General features: G+C 40.1%; 1 protein-coding gene across 1 annotated transcript in view; it reads left to right on the top strand.

The window, feature by feature from the left end:
- The first annotated feature begins 2,382 nt into the window (after positions 1–2,382).
- The window catches only part of LOC149210769 (F-box protein At5g49610-like), a 60,210-nt gene continuing 39,671 nt past the window's right edge, over positions 2,383–22,921 (top strand). Inside the window, exon 1 of the mRNA XM_089399085.1 lies at positions 2,383–3,300. Coding sequence (XP_089255211.1) covers positions 2,383–3,300 — 918 coding nt within the window. The remainder of the gene's footprint in view (positions 3,301–22,921) is intronic.

The following is a 22,921-nucleotide window of genomic DNA, read 5'->3' as shown; positions in this document are numbered from 1 at the left end:
GGGACATTGGTGTCTTAGCTTCGTGATCTATTGTGTTCGTCCTTTTGAGGATAGTCGAAGAAGAAGTTTAGTCTCGGAGATCTGCTTTGCTATTAAATGAAGATTTATTTTGTGCAGTATTCGAACCCTCATAACTGCTTGAGGGGTTGTCGAGTTCACTCTTTTGTTTTTGGGCGAGGCTTTCCCCCTGCTTGTCTTGAGAGTTGTTTCTTTCTTGCCCGATTTCTTGTGATTCAGAGTTTTCTTGAGATTATTCTTCTTTGACGACACTGTAGTGTTCCTTTTGTGCTCCTTCCCACCATCTAGATCTGTGGTGATTTTTTCTAGCATAATTTTTCTAGGAGGCTTTTGGGCAATTTTTGGCTAGGTAGCCTATCTCGAAGAAGGATCGACATCTGAAGATGACACTTTCATAATCGAGTTTTTGGTTCCACACATAGTCTTTACTTGTTTGATGTATTTTACATTTCCAGACAAATGCGTGCATAGGTGGTTCTAGCATATTCTATGTTTTTGGGCACCTGCAGTGAAATTTCTCATCTGGTTGGATAATATAAATAGCACAAAACAATGCTTCCACATCCTCATCCTTGAAGAGTCTTCCCATTCGGTAAGGTCGCCATTTTTTAAGTGCCTGTTGTTTCGTTTGATTTTGCACCGAAGTTGTTGGAAGTTCAATCCTATATGCAACTGATCCAATCCTCTCTAGGATTTCAACGGGCCCACAAAATGTAGCTACCAACTTTGCATAGATACCCAGTCTCAATGAAATTTTCAACCATAGAGATCTTAATTAACCATTATGATTGACCATATTCAACCATAAAAACCATGGTGAGAATGTCACTTTTACTTTAAGAATTGAACATTACCATTAGGGAGCATCAAAGGGCACCTTGGGAGTATTCGGAAAGTGTAGTTCCTCACAGAACAGTTTGGAATTTCCAAAAACAAAAAAAGCCTTGCGGAACCGTCCACCTTCTCTCGGATCCACTCACGATCTATGATTGCATTTCCAATGGCTTTTAGCAAAGAGAAATTCCAGAGATGCAAGGGTAGGTTTTGCAATCTCACCTAAACTGGTACTGAAATTATGACCGTTGTCGAGGGATCGAATAATGGGTTCCATGGCCTCATGAATAAGCCTGATTTTTCCCAAAACCAAGGGCTGGAATCTAGTATACATTGTCTGCTTTCAGGGTTTTCAAAATCTACTATAAAGAAACCCCTAGCACAGGGGTAGATATTAATTGCATTAGGAATTAGAGGTTTCCATACCTCCGAGATCCAACTGTGGAGAGCTGTCAGCCGCGGCCAAAAACCATTGAATCAACATATTAGGGCACTCTCAGAGAACTTCAAAGCCTCATCAAGTGAGGCTTGGACCACCTGGACTGGGGCTTCACTAACGATATGGGCAGGAGCTTGCCCCCCAAAAGCGGACGGAACTAAGCCAACATCGATTTTTGCGAAGCTGGGAGCCATCTGGAGAATGCTCTCGAGCTGAATATAAAAGATTGCCGAAGAGAAGCCAGAGAGGATTGTCGAAGAGAAGTGAAGAGTCGCAGATCTATAAACCGCAATAAAGAGACAAGCGATAGATCTAAGGCCCAATCGATGAGAAGAGAAGTGAGGAACCACAGGTCTATATCAAGACTTGGTTACATTCTAGTAATGGCTGCCAAGACTTGGTTACGAGCCGCAGTAATATGCATGTAGTATGTCGAAAACTAGTATTCTAGATCTTCGCCCAAAGCCATATTTTACATCTCCGCAATGAAGAGCCGCAGAGGAATCGACAGATGTAATATGGTGTATTGATAAAAAGCTACAGATCTCCGAAATAAAAAACCACACTAATATAATAGATTTCGAAGAGATATAATATAATAGATCTATTATAATAATAATATTTTTAACATACTATTTATCTTTTATTTAAAAAAAAAAAACAAAACTTAAGGAATTGGAATTTCGGAATTTGAAACCGAACAGAATCGAATTCCAGTATTTTCGAATTTTTCTGCAGTAATATAATATATCAATTATAATAATAATATTTTTAACATACTATTTATCTTTTATTATTAAAATATATATATATACCAAATTGGAATTTCGGAATTTGAAGCAGAATCGAATCGAATTCCACTGTTTTCGATTTTTCCTGGACAGAACGGGCGAACTTGGTAGCTATGCCCTTGGTAGCTATGCTTTATATCTCGTTATTTGTATTTTATAGCTCAATTCTCATGATATAACTTGTGAACGTGAGAGCGAGACCCTAGGATCAGAACGGACCGAGCAGAAGTACCGTGGAATACCTCCGAAATAATAATTGCAGCGTGAACAATTCAAAAGATATTTTCAGAGATTATAGCAATGGAAGCAGAAATCTGGCAAAGGCTCCCACAAGATTTGTTGCATATGATTTTAGCGAGGCTGCCAATGCGGGTTCTTGGCATAATGAGGACTGTCTGTAAACAGTGGAATTCTCTGTTGTCTTCCCGTGATGCCCTCCAAGTAAATGTTCCAAATTGGTCGCTGCATTCCACCCCGGGGTTTCTGATTCAGATCCATTGGAATCCGAGAGTTGACGTGGAATCTTGGGTTATGGAAGGACGCGGTTCCCACATTTACAAACTTCCTTTGCTCAGTCACATCGTTGTGCATAATTGCAAGGGCATCCTGTGCTGTCAAAGAAAAGGGGATCAGAAGGATCTTTTGATAGGCATTCCTGGTACCAAGAATTGGAGACGGCTGCCTCGTCTTCCATTACCTACTTTCTCTTTCAGTGGAATGAGTTTCGATACCTCCACTAGGCGTTGCACTCTCCTGCTCGGCTATTCCTACAGGCAACTTCAGGGCGACAATAGAAGAATTGTGATGTGTATTTATGATTCAGAATCGAACGCGTGGACCAGGGTTTCCACGACGGTCGCCGGCCATATTTGGCCTTGTAGAAAGGGTATTTACTGTAAAGGAAAGTTTTACTGGGCTACTCTCAATCTGGATGTAGAGCATCGCAATCTCATCGTAGCCTTCAATATTGTTGATGGACTTTGGACAGAAATGGCACAACCAGAGGGATGCACAAAGATACGTCCTGGAAATTTATGTGAACACGATGGCCAAGTGGTGCTAATTGAATTGTGTGCAACTAAGAAAAGTGGTTGTGTTGACGTTCGCATGTGGAAGTTGAACGAATTTTTAAAAGGTGAAACGTGGTGTAAGCTAACATCAGAAGGCCACTTTCCGTTATCTCCCGCCGTTACAATGAACAGCAGTGGGTTGATAATGGTAATAGATTGGAAAATAAATATGTCAATATATAACTCTGAGGGGAAATTAATCTGCCGGAATATGAGATTACCGGATCTTCATACTTATCAACGACGACTGCAATATTATATATCTTATATATCTCTATCAGCCTTGGAATCCAACAATTTGTGGTGGCCTTAGTTATCAGTCCCTGCTTGCGGCCATGCAGGGACTGTAGCAATCGCTTGTGGTTGAATTTATATTATTAGTCCCTGCTTGCCGCAATACAGGGACTATCGCAATCGCTTGTAGTTGAATTGATATTAATTGAATTGACTAGCTTTCTTCAACAAAATTTAACCAAATTAGTGGGGGCAATTTCAACTCAGCAAAATTTAACAGAAGTCTTGAATCGCATCTCTTATTGGAGACTTCACCTGCCTGGAGGCAATGATATACAAAGTTTATGCAAACTTTATACTGCAAAAGTAAGTATCTATTCATTCGTATTTTTTATAACTCCACTAATCTTTGCATTAGCCTAGCATTAGTCTTCGACATTATAATGTTGATCCTCCATCACCCCCAATACTTAGGCATTTGTTTTGTTGTCACTTCAAACCACTTGGCGGCTTGTTTTGTTGTGTGACTGTTTTGTTGTTTGGCTGTCACACTTGTCCAGCGCCAAGATGACAAGTTTTTTCTTTCTCCACTCACGAGCTTTTCTTTTGCTTCAAGAAGGTTGCACACCATTTGCTTGACTGGAATTCTTCAATCTCCTCTTCATTGTTCTTCACCTACTATGCTCTGCAAGCTTTTTTCCACCAAGTTTTTCTCCTCCAGGATTGGAAACAATAATGGGGCAACAACTAATTGCAACCTATTTTTTATCAAAGTTTCTCCATCTCCACCCTGTGAGAGGACCTTATCTACAGGCCATCCAGTTCAAATCTTTTGCTTCGTTCATACATATACAAATACTTCAGAATTGTACACTCGTAAAACCAGTGAATTCATAGCTACCGACTCTCCTGTAGAAGAAACAGTGGATCCTAAAAATCGCTCAAAAGTGTTCAAGGTCAAGAGTGTACAGAGAAAAAACAAAAACTAACACACAGAGACCAGCACACTGAAAGGTATTTTCAAATTTCAAATTTCAGCAATTATTCAATGTATGGTAAAATAATTACAGTAAAAATAAACAAAAACAAAAATTATTTCCAAATTTTAATTATTCTAGCTCAATGTGCAATAAGAACAAAATAGTAAAAATAGAAACCAACACAATTTTGCTTGACCGCATGTTCTATATTAAGCAGCATGAAAATTCCAATCCATGTGTTTACTAAAGTTGAGAGATGAAACCATATTCTAGCTTAGGGACGCCATGATCAAATGAATATAACATTTAGAGAAAAATATATTAAATTAATTACAATTATAAAAGTTTTCACAAACATAGCCTTTAAATCAAAGATCAAACACAGACCATTTCATGGAGGAAAATTAGCAGACACCTAAACAAAGTAGCTATATTCGCTTTCACTTATGAAACATATCATGGACATAACTTTTAAAAAGTGAAAATTCGAATGCTCTGAAGAGACTTCACATAAAACATTAAAAGGCAAGATTCTAATCTTGTTAAGCCCAGATTGAGAAGACCAGAAAACACCAACCTAACAATATATGAAGTGTCCGAAAGCAACCTCGGCAAATTCCTCGCTCGTGCAAATTAAGGTAATTCTTGTTAAGGGAAACTAGTCCATTGGTGATCTTGTCTGTTGCCTTGTACACCTTACCCTATGTGTCTTCCCCAATCTTTTCAAGCTTTTCACACTTATCCATGGCCACCTAATTCAATAAATCGCTGAGGCCATTTTCAGGTTCCATCAACATATTATATGGGAACTCTTGTTTCACATTGCGGCTCATACCACTTGGCGGTGGTTTTAATTTGTGTAGGTGGTTTTAATTTGTGTAGATGCATGAACTCCTCATGGCCTCCAAGATAGATGGTCCACAATGACAGCTCTATTTAGCAGCCCAGCGAAAGGTCTACAATTTCATTCCATAATATTGAATTTAGGTTCTTAATTGTTTTCATTTTTTTACAATTCAATGAAGTGTATTGGTCTTTGTTTTCTTGCTAATTTAATGATATGATTTTGAATTTCATATCGGTAATGTTTTTAATTGTTTTTTTCTTTACAAATTCAACGATTTTAATGAGATAATTGTTTGAAATATATTTGTTTCTGGTGAAAATATAAATTTTCAAAATTTTTAACATTGTTTATAAATATTTTATTCAAATTTATCATTTTAATATTTTCAACCAAAATTTCAAAATACATATATATTCCATATATGTTTATTTTCGAGTGTTGTCTCTGTTACTAAGTGCTCTTTATAATATTTAATGGTCACAGTTTCTCTTCACTAGCCGAAGATTTACGCAGTAACCTTTGTAGGCAGGTGAAGCTAATTCTATTTTCGGTATGTAGTCAAAGGTCCAACAAAAGACAAGCGACTAGGCTAATGCCAGGGATAGCAGATCATCAAGTATGGAGTTGCAGAAGAGAATATCTAAGATGGGTAAAGCAGAGAGGTTGAGAAAAAAGGCATATATAATGATACTGAGGTGTTTTAAACATCTGTCGAAAAGACCATGAAAATCTTCTTTCAGCCATTGTTATTATTAACATATGAAGTTTGAATTGTTTTGGTAATAATCCCTCTTAAAAGTTATGAATTTTGAATTGTTTTGGTAATAATCACTCTAAAAAGTTATAACACCTGCAGAAGTAATACACATATTTGCATTTTCTTTACCAGAATATTATGCTTCAATCCTTTATGAATAAGTACGCTCAAGTCTATATTGATTCCGCACCATCTTTGTTGGTGCTGATTGTGACTGCATTTTTAGAATTATTTTTATCAAACAATTGTTCTTTTAACATTTCATCTAATATTTACCAGCAGGGACTATCTAATGTTTACCAGCAGGGACTATGGCTGCCCAGCTCTAGATCTTTATACAATAATCTATGTTCTATGAAATATTTTATTGCTTTTTGAATTGTATTTGTAAATTTTAATGATATTGGATTTGCCTCTCTAACGAATGCATCATTTTTCCCTTTATGTCTACCTGTCACGATGATATCATAAAAAACTTATATTCATAGAAATTAGTATAGACATTCATTTTTTCTATAACTAATTTAATTCAAAATTATGGATAAGCAAAGTTTGAATTATTCGCGCAAATATATTAAACTTATTCTAAGTATTATTATAAAGATTAATTAAAAATTTAACGGCCTTGGGAATTCGATGGACAGTTTAAACTTTCTTGGCAATAAAAGGATTCTATATTTTGTAAATTCATTGAACACCCGTCTATTCAACTCTTTCATTTACGTAATTAGCATGCAATCGGATCTGTCTTCCGCATATGAATCTCTGAAAAGCTTCCCCTCGAAAATATAGTCGGATGCTTTCCAATCCACCTTCTGCAGACATTTCGTTGGTCGGCTAAGAAATATATTGTGTTAATGCAAATCAATCAGTAGTTTTACTCAAGTTAGATAGGTGTTTATGTAAACTTGTTTAGTGTTAATAGTTTGCGTTACAAGTATAATGCTATTCTAGGTTTTTTAAAGTCATTTTATAGTTCATTATGTGTAGAAACCTTAGAGTTGTAAGGTAAGAATGTAAAATAATGGGTGTGTTTTGAGAAAATTTTATTAAAACATATAACTTATAATTATCAGTGTTAAATTAAATTAATAATAGTTAATATAAAACAGAATTTTAGTCTTGGTTTGGCAAAACATTCATATATTTTGGTCGGTAGTAACCACTAGTAAGTCTATATATTTACTATTAAGTTCCTACAAAAGCATAAATTAAGGTGGTAAATAACCTCATAAATATGTTTATTTACATGTTATTCCTATCCATTGAAAGAATTGTTAAAGTTGTGGTGGGAAGTAATAGATGGGATAAAAAATCACTACACATCTAAAATTCATAGATGAATTTTGCAAGGATATCCATAAATTATGACATTAAATATGTGTGATGGTTATCCACATGACATTATATAGTACAAAAGATGCAATAAGACCGAAGTTGTTGTTGGGAAAAGTATCCAATATGGAATGACCCTATCCCACTCTAAGGGTGATAGTACCTCAGCAACAATCAAAGCAAAGCTATTTAGGATTACTTCTTTATGAGATGTAAGAGAGGGGAGAAAGAGATCCACTAACGGATGTCTTCCGCTAATGATTGATCCAATCTTCTCTCTTTGCTGCTTGCTCCGAGCTCCTTGCTCTTTAACTGGCCCAGCTACACCAAGATCCTGCAAAATGACAAGAGAGGGAAACTACAAGAAGCATACATTCATAATTGATTCAAGGATTAGAATAAATCAAATACACAAGTATAACAACACACCATTGAGACACATACATATAGAAGAACCTCAAATGCTTTATTAATGGAAGAAGTAAAGTTCAGGAAGTAATACAACCATAAAAGGCCCAATCCAGCATCACCTCCCAGCAGAAAGAAATCTCCTCTTCACCTCCTTCAAGCAAATCACCCAATAATTCTATACTCAAACCAACAACACTTACTTTCACAAGATTCCAGCCTCCTTAGACCTCATGAGAGAGCTCTATATATAGGAGTTTTGGAGAAAGGATGAGTCAGATTGTAGCTGGCATGAAGCTGACTAGTGTCCTCTCCCACTTTAGTTATTCTTCAGTTCTTGAGTCCACTTGGAGGTTCTTGCTTCCACTTGGAGATCTAGACCCTCTTACTCATCACCAGTCGAATTCCTTGATCCAAGTGTCATTTTGGAAGCTTCCTTGGCATTGACACCTTGATGAATGACTGTGCCACTTGGCCAAACTCGCCCAGCGCAGGTAGCCTTCTTTGCAGTTGACATTCAACGTAGGTACACAGTGGAGCAGTTGACATTCAGCGCAGATGCTCAATGGAGCAGTTGAGATGATCCAGAATTAGCTTGTTTTTGAGTGTTTTCAGGTGGAGAACTGATATTTAGAGTTGTGGTTTGCTGACCTTGTTCCTCTAGGGGTAGGAACAACATGTTTAGGGACTTTGGATCCCTTAGATTATCGACATTTCATGCTTCATGCTGTAAGGCATAAAAATGTCTATAACAGTTGCCCCCTAAAGTATGAGGTCGTTTATCGGGTGAAATGCTTTATCAAGAGGATCCGAAGTTCATTCAATCGCTGAGAGGTGACCTGTAATAAAATACAATACAATACATTATTTTTCATTCTGCTTTCATGATCTAGCTGAGGCAGACATTCCCATGCTCAGCCTTATAAATTCATTTTGGTACATATAACAGACGATCGTCTCATGGTAGACTGATAATTCTCTGCTGAAATTATCATCCTTTGAGTAGGATGATCATCTGCTGCAATGATGTACATGTCAAATGTCTTTATATTTCCTGAATATATATCGCAGCCCGGATGGATGAAACTAGATCCGGGGTCTTCAAACTCGTTCGATCTTCACTCTAAGTACAAGTCGATCCATGTGAGAATTGCGCTGAAGTCGAACATGGAAAGACATCGCTTGATTACTGGTCAATAATGTAAACCGTTAACAAGCGCGAGAGGAATCACCGATAATGATAATGACCCTCAAGGTACTGCAGTACAATTCACGTGGTGTGAATAAGGGACTTGGCGTCGAACACCACGCAAAATCTTCTGGTCGAAGGTCATCGATGTATACCTGTCGTCGGAAGTGAGAAACTTGCCATTGAGGCATGCAAGCTTCAAAGTACTGAGGGGGGTGTTCCTAGATCTACTTCTTGGATAATGAGCTGAAGTCGACAAGAAGCGATTCGTCAAAGGAGGGCCTTAATGAATCCCACATCAGTGACACGGAATGGAGCTAATGATTTTAGTGGAGGTGAAAACAATCTGTGAAATATGATTCAGGGTGGCGATCATGGGTGGATGAAGGATAATGTATGGCAGTGGAAGGGACACGGTTGACTCTTTCTGAACAACATCTCTTGAACATATAATGACACTGATGGGATGGATCGGTAGCATTACCCCAAATGTGGATGGTTTGGCGAAGACCATGGTGATGAGACCGGTGAATGAAACAACCCAACCCGATGTGATACAGAGGAAAAGTGTCATGCTCAAGAGCGACTTGCTACCATTAAAGCTTTGAGGTTCTCCCAATTTTTCCCCAGTCATTTCTGACCAGTACCTCTTTATTTTTGTCAAGCTTGAGGAGGATAACATATGCTTGTTCTATAACCTGCCCTTTGGGCAAGCCTATCGCTATGTTTTAACGAGCTTAGCGATAGGGAAACTCGTTCTCGTCTAAAGACAAGTTTGTCGCTATTTAATCATTTTAACGAGTCTAATGACAAGGAAAACTCGGTCCTTTTCATTTTTAGAGAGTCTGAAAAGGTACAGAAAGTTAACTCCAAAATTCCTTTTTCGTCATCTAATCCCTTAAGTCCGAAAAAGTATAAAACAATACAGAAGGGATGAGTTTTCGATAACTTTAACGAGCCGAATAAAACAAGCGCTCGACCTTTTTGTGCAATAATCCCTCAGGTCCAAAAAGATTAAAATCTAGAGGAGGGATAGCTCTTCCGGTCACTTTAACGAGCTGGAAGGCCAAAACTAGGCAAACTTTTCATATTTTACGAGTCAGATGAAAAGAGCTCAAAGAAGACTCGTCTTTTGAGGAACGAGTGATATACAGGGATAACAGCAGATTCCAGGTACAGGTTGGAATTTTCCAATCATGGCAGTGTCACAAGGATGGCTAGGTGAAATCACTCTTCGCAGTTGTTCCTCAAAATGGGTAAACAATCATATGGGGGCGAACGATCGGCCAAATGGAATGGAGGTGGCAGGTGCAAACACGACCAAGGCTTTTATGGCTAATAAATTTACGATCACAGTAGTTATTTGCCGGGGTATGTTCATTTTTTAATGAGCTTAAATGCTCATTCTTATGTTTATTTTTTAACGAGCATGAACTATGTACTAAAACTGCTCGGATCTCGCTTTTCTATTTTTTAACGAGCATAAATTCCACGGTAAAACTGCTCGAATATATGGTCAAATTTTGATTTTCGAGTTTTATTCTGTTTGAGTTATATGATCCATATATACAATCTTTGATGATGTGTCCTTTTTATAAATGTTGCAAATGTCTATCTAACACATAGTTTGCTAATGAGTCAGTTAATGTGTTTAAGTTTCTCGAAATATGTTGATATTGAATTGAATCAAATCGTCTTTCCAAGATCTTAACCCTTAGGAACATGCGATAAATAGCTGGATTGCGAACAGAATATATACCATTGAGTTGTAGTATTACGAGCTGTGAGTCTAGCCTGACAATTAGTCGGCATATGCCACGTGTGATGGCATCAGAGAGTAGTTCTATCAACGCGCTATACTCAGTGATGTTATTCGTTGATTTCCCAATACACACACCTCTGAAACTTACTAGCTCGCCGTTTGGATCAAAAATGGCCCAGGCTGCGGAGGATAGGTTCCGCGAACTACGACTCGCTCCGTCGGCATATCCAACACATGTCTCAAGAAGGTTCGACATCTGCAACAAATGGAAAAGGTGGATCACTCGACTAGAACAAATACTTTAGCGAAAACAAAATACAACAAAAGCATGCAGGTTACTATTTAAGCATAGTAACGCTTGAGGTACAACCCGTTGCGGGGCTGCGCCAGTGGAATTCCGTCATAATCCATTAACTCGTAGGCTCCTTTTGCTAATACCCTTTTCACAATATAGGGGCCCATCCATAAGGACTTGAATTTACCTGCTCCCAATTTATCAGATTCTTGGTCATAAAGCAAGACCAAATCACCTTCTGAGAAGACACGGGGTTTGACACTTTTGTCGAACTGAGCCTTGACTCGTTTCTTATGGGCTTCGTTAGCCAAAGCGGCATCACGACGGGTTTCATCCAACTGGATTAATTCCAAGAAATGAGCCTCTTATTCTAAAGTTCCAGGGAGGAGATCAATTGCGAGTTTAAGCAACGAAATTTCGCACTGGATTGGTAAGACTGCTTCCAGGCCATACACCAGTTGAAAAGGTGTGAACCCGGTTGCGTTCTTTACCGATGTTCGGTAAGCCCACAAGGCTGAGTACAGGATTAGGTGCCACCTTCTTTTATGAACATCGATCATCCTTTGCAACGTACACTTTAGGACCTTGTTGATTGCCTCAACTTGTCCGTTGGCTTGCGGATAATATGGGGTAGAGCTGTCGTGAGATAGCCCTAGCTTGGCAGCTAATTCAACCATCATGTGATTGCGAAAATGCGACCCATGATCTGTAACTATAGCCTGTGGTACGCCAAACCTGGCGACTACATGATTGAAAAAGAAAAGGGCAGCTGTTTCACCAGTGTTATCCAATGTAGGCATCGCCTCGGCCCATTTGGTAAAATAGTCAACAGCGACTATAATATACCCATGCCCCCCGGTCGAGGTGGGGTTACATTGCATGAAATCGATGCCCCACTTGGCGAAGGGCCCAAAAACAACTATCGGCTGTAAAGGTGCGAGTGGTCGTCTGGTTTTGTTATCAAAAATTTGACAAGCATGGCAACTTCTGACTGCGGTTATGCAATCTTTGAACATGGTTGGCCAGAAGTATCCTGCTCGTAAGATTTTTTCGTGCTATTGCATATCCAGACTGATGCCCCCCACACGCGCCTGAATGACATTCATTCAGGGCTTTTTCGGCCTCCTCATGGGTAAGGCACCTTCTCAGAACTGTATCGACACCACGACGGTAAAGTGTATCACCGACGATCATGTAGTCTTTTGCTTGGTATCGTATACGTTTTTGTTCGGAGTTGTTAACACCCAGGTTGTTCCCTATGACTCCCAAGGGAATACGGCCGGGGTAACCACTAACCAATCTTTGGATTACAGTGCCTAGCCACACTGTAATCAGAGAGGGCTCTCTCTTTATGATTTGTCTCTGTTTTGTGGAGGTTTTAGGCTAGTTATAAAATGAGGGTGTTTAGTTTTATGTTTTGGTTGAGGGATATCTTTCTGTACTTGAAGTGTGCAATCTGCAGATGAGTTTATTTCATTGGGAAATGGAGTCTGTGGCTACAAATGTTTTAGAAACCTTGGGGTGATTTACTGAGATTACAGGGCCAATTAGATATTTCATATAACAAAGTTAGATTATGATGGTGACATGTGAACAACCAGCGAAAAGCATTTAAGAAATTTTCACTAAAGTCGGGGTGTGGGGAAGAGATAGATGCCTCAGGAGCAAACTTGAATTCCTGAGAATATTTATCACAGTGAGAGATATAGCTTGAAAGTGTAGCAATTAAGAATTACACCTTATTTACTCTATCTGGAAGAAAACATTTATAACAGCTTAGATTGAGTTCAGGGTAATGTGTGATTAAATCCTGGAACTATTCTTTTACTTTGCCATTAAGTGTAAGACATCAGAAACATGAAAGAACATGAAAAAACTAGAAAACATATAACACAGAGGTTGAAAGAAAACTTATTGTGCTATGAAACATGCAGGAATCCTGTAACAATCAGCCAGCCACCACAGTGCATCAAGGAACACAGAGCTTTGGAAATTCCATCCACCTTTTGTATTATTTCTCTGAGAGTTATACAACAACAGAAGTATAGAAATGAAATCAACAACCACCCTTGCAAACTCATGCGAAGGGGAATTTATAGAAATGTTTATACAAAATATCTCAGGCATTGAGTCATCTGAGAGAAAATATCTTCATTACTTCGTACATAAAAGTAAAAAAGAAGTTATTACAGCTTTGAATGCAGCATAACTGCTCTTTAAGTCTGTCAGAGGATATTTTGACCTTTGGAGGTCAGTGAGTCGGTTGAACCGCTTTTCTTTAATGCTGAAAAATGTGTCTTTACGTTTGCTACGCTGTATTTTCTTGGCTCTGCCACCTGTGACTGTACTTGCTGCTGTGGTGACCGAATAGCCCTGTTGAGTTGGCTCAGCCTTTCATCTTTCCTCTGCATGCTTATCTACCAAAATTTTCCCTGTGTATGATCACTTATAAATCGGAGAACACATAAATTACAGGTTCTGGCTTGATAATATTATCTGTGTCAATTTATTCCAGACTTCCTATGTGGGCAATTGGTGCTTGACAATTGCCTCTATGGTTTCATCTGCTTCTGTATATTTGTAAAAATTTGGGGGCACATCGAACAGATGATTGATCTCGTTCATGATAAAAAAATAGGTTTTCCACCCTATTATATAGAGTTTGCCCTGATGCTGGCCCTGATTCTGCTGAAGTGCTGGGTTGTCCTGCAATTTGACTTGCAGCAAAGGCATTGACCCTTTTAGCATAGTTTTCATGGTTAAGCAGTCTTCCCACACTGCTTAGTAGACTGGGGAGGCCTCTGTTTTGCAATACTTGAAACCTGTCCATGAACTTGTTGATTTCGGTCTGCATATCTTGAGTTCTCCTTTCTAATGTTCCAACCAGGTTTCTTAATGTCAGGACCCTTTTAACCATTGAGACTGTCTCAGTCCTGTGAGCAATTCCCATGGTGGCCAGTTGAGAGCTTGTCCTGTTATTCAATATGTTAATCATTCTACTGGCAGCATCAGGCATGTTACCAAGGCTTGCTCTTGCTCTGTGTATTTCCCTATTTGCCTTTGTAATGAGCACTGACTGCTCATTTATGGTCTCAATGAACTGCCACTGATCAATAATGGACTGACCAATGTTGGCCCAAAGGACTATTTTGAGCTCTGCTGTCACCTTGTCTAGTGTGAGCTCTTTCTCAAGCTCAGCTATTCTCTTTTTGAGAGCTCTTATATCTCTTTCCTTCTCGGCCACATTCTGTTTGCTCTTGTCATATCTTTCATTTACTTTAGCCAAAGATTCTTTGGCTTGATTAAGCTCTAACATTTGAGCTTCCAGGACTTGAATTTCATTTTGAAGCTTCTGCATATCCAGACTATGAGTCTGCTCTGTTGTTGGTGCGACTATTGATGTAGTTGGTGTTGTAGGTTCTGTTTGCTGAGGAGGAGGGGCAGTAGTTGGAGCAGCTTCCTCAAGGTTGATCACTTCAGGAGGAGGCTTGGAGGTTTGCCCTTCTTCTCTTTGTTTCAAGGCTACCTGTAGTGTTGTTTTTGCAGCCTCTGATTCTCCCAGCTTTTCCTGAGTTTGGATTAGCTGCTTGTACAGAGATATCAACAAGGTTGTGGCCTCTTGATCATGTCTTTGCTGGGCAACATCATCTGTTTGAGGGTGAATTGTGGCTGGGAGTTTGATCTTTCTCCTCAAGGCTGCCATGTCTGCATCCCTCAATTTTAGTATCTCTTGTATGCCCTTGATGTCTTTGGGATCATGCCCAATCTCTATGATGATGTCCTCTAAGGACCTTATTCTGTTGTCCTTTGCCTGGGATGATTCTCTCTCCAACTCTAGCTGAGAGGCTGTATTGTTAAGGCTATTTTGTAGCCTGTAGTTATCCAATGTTTGGTCTGCCAAGGAAGCATAGACCATCTCACCCGTTTGCTTATGCAGTTCTATCTTGTCCATTGGGTGGATATCCTTGGCAAGGACTTCCAGGTTAGTCCTCAAGTAGTCAGAGGCAGATTGGGGTTGCACTGCTGTTGGCATAAAATGACTCATGATCATTTTGCCTTCCTGCACATCATATGTAGACATGAGTCTTTGTTGATTGGTGGGAGCCATGTTCAAAAGATGGTTATACAGTTGTATCTTGATGGGCTCATTTCTCCTCTTAATATCGATGAATTGCTGCTTAATGCTAGGTCCACCTTCCCTTTTCTGATTTGAGGAACTCACTTCTCCTCCCATTGCTCTATCCTGCTCCTGTTGAAAGGAGCTTGCTGATGCTTCCCTGCTGGGTGGGACCATACCAAAGGACTGTCCTATTGGCATTTCTTCCTCTGAGAAGGGATTGATTCTCTGTCTTTTCTCCCCATGACTTGCTGATGTTGTAAGGGGAGTCTCTCTGTCCCTTTTCCTTCTTGTATCCTCCTTTTGTGGAGTTTGGAGGATTGATGCCTCAGCTGAAGTTTCTTGCCTTGGAGGCACAGTTTGTTCAATGGATTTAGGGGCTTCCACTGTTTGCTCTTGCTGGACAGGCTGTTCCTGCCTTTGTTCTTTTTGTTGTTGCTGTTCTTCTTGTTGTTGCACTTCTCCCTGCTGTTGCACTTCTCCCTGCTGCTCCATCTCTTCTTGTTGCTGCACTAGGGTTTCCATTTGCTCTTCAGTCATAGGAGATGGCTGTTCCACCTGCTTTTCTTTGCCTTTGCTGCTTGTCTATGGAGTATTCATGGCAGCTTGCTGATGTGTTGTTGAGGCTGAGGCAGCTGCTCCAAGTTGTCTTTTGTATGAGAGGGGGACCTGTCCACAAGTTTTTAAGTCAGTTTCCTTTTGAATATTTCTGGCCTCTCTTTCTAGCAGCTCTTCACTAGTGATTTCCTTTTCTAGGGTGCCCTCTTCCTAGCTCAATGCATTGGCATACTGCTCAATCTCAGGCTGCCTCACATGTGAATAGGTACCCAATTTGTATCTTATCCTCCTGAGGGAAACAAAATGATTGGGGTCATAGGGTATCCACTCAAAACTAGTTTGCAGTTTGATAGCCTCTAGGATACTATTGGCCTCTTTCCATCCCTCCTCTTTTTTGTTATATAGGAAAGGGCCCAGCTGGCTCCTTACCTTCAACTGTGCCTTCTTGTTCTTACTTTGGAAGTGGAGGTAGTCGGCATTCCCAAATTGCCTGAAGTATTCTAGGGCAAAAAGCCTCATGGGGACATACCTTGGCAGCCTATAAGGCTTCAACTCACAGCCATATACTCTGATGACTGTGTGGTCTTGGTAAAGGTACCAATTACCAATGCTGTAGGTTTTGTTTACATGGAGAATTCTCCTCATGTCATCAGTTAACCTTGGAGGAGGAACACCATACAATAATGTCATAGCTGGATGTATGAATAAGTCTATGAACTCACAGTATGTGTATGGTGACACAGAGGTGCAATGAAAAACAGAGGTCCAAAACACAACTGACCTTGGATTCCCCTGGGCATTAACTTGTTTCAGGGTAATGAGGAAGCTGCATGGTTGATAAAACAAGAATAGATGGTAAATGTAGGAAGTGTACCTGAACAGTCTTTCCCTTTGCAGATTCATCAGCTGGTCATGGATCCTATCTGCAATATATGTGGCATAGTCATAATGTACAGCTGGAGGCTTTCTAGGAGAGAATATAGACAGCATTGCCATTATAATATCATCCACATCCTCCATTCCCCTGAACCCTAGGACATAGCTGATCAAATCCACTAGCATTCTGCCCAATTCATTTAAGTATGCATATCCAATAGGAGGAGTTCTTATGGCTTCAGAGCCTGGTTGTATAAATAGCTGGTTGATTTTGATGATCTGGTCATTTGACAACTTATTCCCCTTCTTTATCAAGTTCTGCATGTAGAGGGGGGTCAATGGTTTTGCAGTGTGGAAATGCAGCATCTCATTTATGCTCTCTGGGGTGATATGGAACAGAATTGAGCCTGTGGGGCTGAGGACAGCTCTTTGGCATGGATCATAGCACTCCTGGCATCTGTGGATCAATTCAGGCATAGGATTTACCTGGGGCAGGTTGTAGATGGGCAAGTTTGAGTCCCAAATCCCTAGGATATCATCTCCACTAAGGTGCTGGGCTTTCAACTCATTTAGCATCAGAATATTATATTTAGAGCCTAATGGAAACCAATCCAACATTTTATAATCCATATCTCCCAGAGCTTTCCATTCTAACTCCCTATGAGGGGCATTGAGAGGCTTGATGTTCAGTGAAATTGGAGTTTCCATGGTCTATTAAGCTTCTGACTTGCAGGTGAACTGGTTGAAGTAAACAGCACAACACAGAGGTGATTCCTTACAAAGAAGGTGTGAATTTCAGGGACCAGAGGGTGAAGTGGGCACACAGTAATTGAAGTATTGTTTGAATTACGAATAAGACCAATGTCTTGTCTCACTCTGTCTTTTGTGGCAGGTTTTTAATGGATTGTCCAACTGTCTCACGATTGCGCGAGCAGTTTACAGTTTTTGATAAGAACTCGGGAAATCAAGGCTCAGCTGGTGGTTTTCGAGCTTGCAGTTGGAAATAGAGGCTTTGCAGAGGGAATTTGCCAGTAAAATGATGAGTTTTAGTGTCCTTTGAGCCTTCTGAGTAATTTACAGACAATTTAGGCGTATCGAGGATAAATGATGAGAAATACCTGGTAAACAGCGAGCAGTGGTCGTAAATGTGGGCAGAATTGGTGCTCTGGAGGTCTCCAGGTCGATTCCAGTGGGGTGGTGCAGTTTTGGACGTAAAAGACCATGCAGCGGAAACAATATCGAATGAGCAAAATGTATGCAAAACGTGATTTTTGGCCAAAATATGGACCTTTTGGCAATTTGGCACCTTTTCTGGGATGACGTCAGCATGACGTCATAGGGTGGGGTCAAGCTCGGATGACGTCAGCATGACATCATCGGGTGAGGTGGCGAGCTGCTATTGGTCCACGGGGATGATGCGGTGGCAGATACGTTGGCACAGAGGCGGACAAAAGTACTGATGCGATGGCGGCGTGGTTCTGACGTGGCGTTGACGTGGGACCAGCAAACCGGGCGGTAAGTACCATAGCGGTTACGGTTTCTCAAAGCGCTTACGATACGGCCCCGGTTTTGTCAGAGGCCGCTCCGAGAGCCTTGAACGGGTGACGCGTGGCTGAGGACTGACGTAACCCTTCGTCATTTTCTCGGGCGCTAACTGTCAGGCGTGGGGGCCGCTCCAATATCAATGAGGACCGTCGGATCACTTGGGTCCAATCCGACAGTTGACGGAAGGGCGATGTGATCGGTGGATACGGACGCGGGTGGAGGAATAAACAAATATTTCTTTTGGGACACGTGCTCAGCGGGAAAGATTCAGATATGGTTTTTTCAATGTTTTTCAATATATTTCAAAAAATCAAATATATGCGCCAACTTTGGTTAAGCGGCAAAAAGTGGGTTTTTTGGGTTTTTTCATAATTTCAAAGGGGTTATGGGTAGGAAGGGGTTTTTATAGGGTTTTTCTTTGCAAATGACGGTTTAATGAGTGGAATGACTTGAAACAAGGGAGAGAGATGAGGTATAGGTTCATCAAAGTGACCAGATGTCATTTTGATTCCTTTTTAGAGAACATATGGCTATAATGCCAAGGGGAGGGATATTTATACAAAATTTGGGGTTTATACACCATGGTGTTAGTACTAGTAGGGGAAAGGTAATATAGGGGATTTACATAGTAGTGTTAGAGTTAATATGGGGGAGAATGTGAATAAGGGGGAAAATCACTAAGTTTATTTGAAACTTACTTAGTTTAGGGAGTAGATCAAAATGAAAAGAATTTTTAGACAAGAAATGTGGCTTCTAAAAGATTAAGAACCACCATGAAACCATAATCTCTTCCATGAATCTCAGCTGATGAGGGAGTGTTAGTAATAAAATGGAAAAGGGGAAGAAGGGAGGTTAGACATGCTTCTTGCTTGCTGCAACTTGATGAAGAATGACACCTTCTCAATTTATTTATTTTGCTTTGGTGAACAGAGTTAGCACACATGCAACTTATAAGGAATGACCTTTCTGCAACCCCAACTGCCTACCCATCTATTTGCCTAGCATTTTTTATTTCTTCTTGGAGGGTGCACTTGGACTTGCAGACCCTTACTTGCCTTTTCTTTTCTTTGGCTTTTTTTTTTTTTTTATCTACTTCTACCCTTATTTCTTCCAAGGTCCCAAATTAAGCTGTTGGGAGCCTTTTTTCTCTACCTAAACTACTTGTCTGCCAAGATTAAACAGTTTGGACAGACTCCTTTCTCTATTCTACAACTGAAAATTTAAAACATGACATGGTCTAGATTAGACTGTTGGACCATCCATCAAAATTTGAGTCCTTACCAAGCTATAAGCACAGATTGGATTCTCTTGGAAATATGTGATCTTTGAATCATCAAAGTAGAGCATATTTGGACCTTTTCATAGCCAATCATGAAATATGAAACCTATTGGTATAGGTAGCTAACAGGAGCGAGAGGTGTTAGGCCTGAAATTTTGGGTTTGGAGATAAACTACGATATCTCCATACCACTCATCGCTTACAGATATCAGAAACAAACTTTCGTCCACAATTGACTCTTCCGATGTTTCATCGTTGGACGATGATGGGAGATCGCATAACAATTCTGCGAAAACTAGAGCTTTCTTTGATTATTTCACAAATTCCAGATCAAACTCTTGAAGGATCGCTATCCATTTTGAATATTTCCCCCCAGCAACTGTCGCGACAGTATATAAGTCATGGGGTTGCAATCTGACAAGATGGTAGTTTTCCGAAAGAGGACATAATGTCGAAACCTTTGAATCGCTTGAACAGCTGCAAGCACTAGTTTTTCAACATAAGAATATTTAATTTCTGTATCATTTAAGTTTTTACTTAAACAATAAATAGGATGTTCCATTCCATCGACCTCTTGAACTAAAACCATCGCAATGGTCGTATCCGTTGCAGCCAGATACAGGTTAAAATCTCTTTGATAGTCCGGGGCGTACATTAATGATGCTTTTGCTAGACAATCTTTCAGAGCATCAAAGGAAGCTTGCGCCACCTGGTCCCAGAAAAAAGGTACATCCTTTTTCAAAAGACGAGTATAACCCTTAGCAAGTTCTGCGTAATTTGGAATGAACCTCCTCAGAAAGTTTGCTTTCCCTTGGAGTTTCTAAATCTGAAGCAAATTTGAAGGTGGAGGCAAATTAATGATTGCCTGAACCTTCCAGGGGTCGAGACGAATCCTGTCCTTAGAGACTACAAAGCCAAGTAAACGACCAGAACCGACGCAAAACACACATTTGTGTGGATTGAGTCTTATCTTGTAGTGTCGGAAACGTAGAAATATCGCTCTTAAATGCTGCGGATGATCAGTCCGCTTTCGCGAATGAGCCGGAATATCGTCGAGATAGGGTTGAACAATGTTCTTGATGTCATGGAAGGCATAATTCATTGCCCTCTGAAACGTCGCCCCTGCGTTCTTTAAACCAAAGGGTAATTTTTGATAAGCGAATGTGCCCCACGGACAAATAAATGCAGTCTTTGACTGGTCCTGTGGGCGGATATTTATTTGATTATACCCGGAAAATCCATCCATAAATGAAAAGATTTCACATCTGGCGCATTCATCAATTATCTGGTCGATGAAGGGTGTAGGGTAGTTGTCCTTCGGACAAGCTTGGTTTACATCCCTATAATCGACACACACTCTAATCGTCCCTTGTTTCTTCATAACAAGGACAATATTCGATACCCAATCGGTTAGAGGAACCGGGTAGATGAATCCAGCATGGAGGAGTTTTTCAACTTTCGCCTTAATGGCAGCGGCTTTCTTGGGGTGCACCTGCCGAAGCTGTTGTCTTACTGGTTTGACATCAGGATACATTTTAATTTCATGTTCAACGATACTCGAGTCAATGCCTGGCATTTCATCATATGACCAAGCAAAAACGTCTTTGAATCGCGAAAAAGAGCGTTATATATTTCCAGTTCTGAAGGGGAACAACCTTTGCCGACATAAATATTCTCTACAACATCTGTTTTAGTCGAGATATTTATGGCTATAGTCTCTTCAATATTGGATAGGTTTAGCTCGGAATCCACCGTGTTTACAGTATTTGTTAGGAATTCAAAAACTGAAGGGTGATAAAGGTCCCTTTGAGTATCTTCTTCATATTCCGGAAGAAGGGAACGATGGTGGTGATCATTCCATGGTGCCCCCTCAATCATCATTGATTGTAAGATTCCCTCATCAGTCCCATGTACTTTAGACCAAGGATCCAATGGGTTCCATATTCTCTAGACCTATCTACCCAAACGCTTGACGAGCGTTGATTTGGGTTCGCCTCCCATGCTTGAAACATTGATTGCTACAATATTTCTAAAGGGCTCGGGGGCAAAACCATTGAACGATCCATGTTGACCTTTGTGGAAGATATCATGTTGCAGGTTGCTACAAATGGTATATTTCCCATATAAATAGGAGGTGGTAGCGCGAAAGTTCCCATCAATGTGGGGTCTTTCAATAATCCTACTCCGATATCTTGAATTGAATGGTTGCTCTCATGGATCATGGGAATGCTTCCTGTGACTTGTGAACCATTAGGGAGGAAATTCTGTTGGTCGACGATCGTAATCCCTCCTTCAAATGGGAATGCGATCTTCCTAAAATAAGTCGACACAACAGCTGCCATGGCATAAATCCATGGTCTACCTAGTAGGATGTTATAGTCAAGATTTCCATCAATGACCTCAACATCAATTTCTATTGTCTTTCCTCCTAGTTCAACTTTCAAGTTATTAAGGATACCGTAAGAGGTATAAGTCCTTTCGTCGAAAGCTTTTAATGTCGTCGAAGATCGCGACAAGGTTGGAGATCCTAAAGTTTTCCAGCAACTCATCGACATAATACATGTCGATGCTCCCTCATCAATTATTGTTCTGTGAACAGTTTTGTTGAGGGCTTTCACTTGAATAAGGAAAGCTAATTGAGCTGGTAACTGAGGATCGTATCCTTTGTGATCAAAGGATACTAGATTGGAATCCTTAGGATCAACCCCACCAATTGCTGATAACAATGCCTGCCTTTGGGATGGACAATTTTGTAATACTTCAAGAGTCGATATAACGGATGGCGATTGTGCCAAATCTTCCACTATGTTATAATGTTGCGCCACTCTGGCGCGAGGATTAAATGTCGACTTCTGTACTACACCCTTTGGCGGTTTTATTGTTAATTCAGGAATGATGGGTGGTACAACTTCTGTCGAAGTTGTTGTCCAACTACTTGGTTGATCTTTACCTTTTTCATTAGACAGCTGAGGATTCCCATAATATTTGTTCCTTGTCGAAATCAAAGCATCATTTTGTTGTTTCGAAACTGACAACATAAGTACTTGCGACGGGGAAGCATTTCCACTATCAACCAGATTTTGACCTGGGTTGCGAAATGGATCAGTTAACACAGCTGAGGTTTGAGAACTTTTAAATAACCTCTTTAACTCAACTTTGAATGGGCAATTCTTTGTGTAATGATCCTCTTCATCACATATTTGACATGGATAAATTTGTTTCCCTTGCCCAGGAGGGTTTGAAGAATTTTTTCGAGGAGATGATTCTCCTTGTTTTTTCTTCTTCCCTTTGTTTTGCTTTTTCTTTCTTCCTGGTTGATTGGTTTCTTTGCCTTTATCTGCTGATACGACATTTACTTCCGAAGCAAGAATTTCTTCTTTTGCATTTTGATCCGAATTCTTACGAGCTTTCTTTGACGAAGCCTCTATCGATTTCGCGTTTTCTGTGCCAATCACACCGTCACCGGCATGAGAGTCACTATTTGATTTAGGAGGAGGAGGAATTGAAAATTCTGGTCTAGGGGCGTCAGGTATTTTGTCGTAGAGCGTGCCGGACTGAGTATAAACTAAGTCCAAATACTGTGCACG

This window comes from Pinus tabuliformis, chromosome 1_2 (genome assembly GCF_031772625.1).
Source record: "Pinus tabuliformis cultivar Carrire ecotype Pingquan chromosome 1_2, CPIR1, whole genome shotgun sequence".
Lineage (NCBI taxonomy): Eukaryota > Viridiplantae > Streptophyta > Pinopsida > Pinales > Pinaceae > Pinus > Pinus tabuliformis.
Note: the sequence above shows the minus strand (reverse complement) of the source record. Positions and strands in the feature narration are given on the sequence as shown.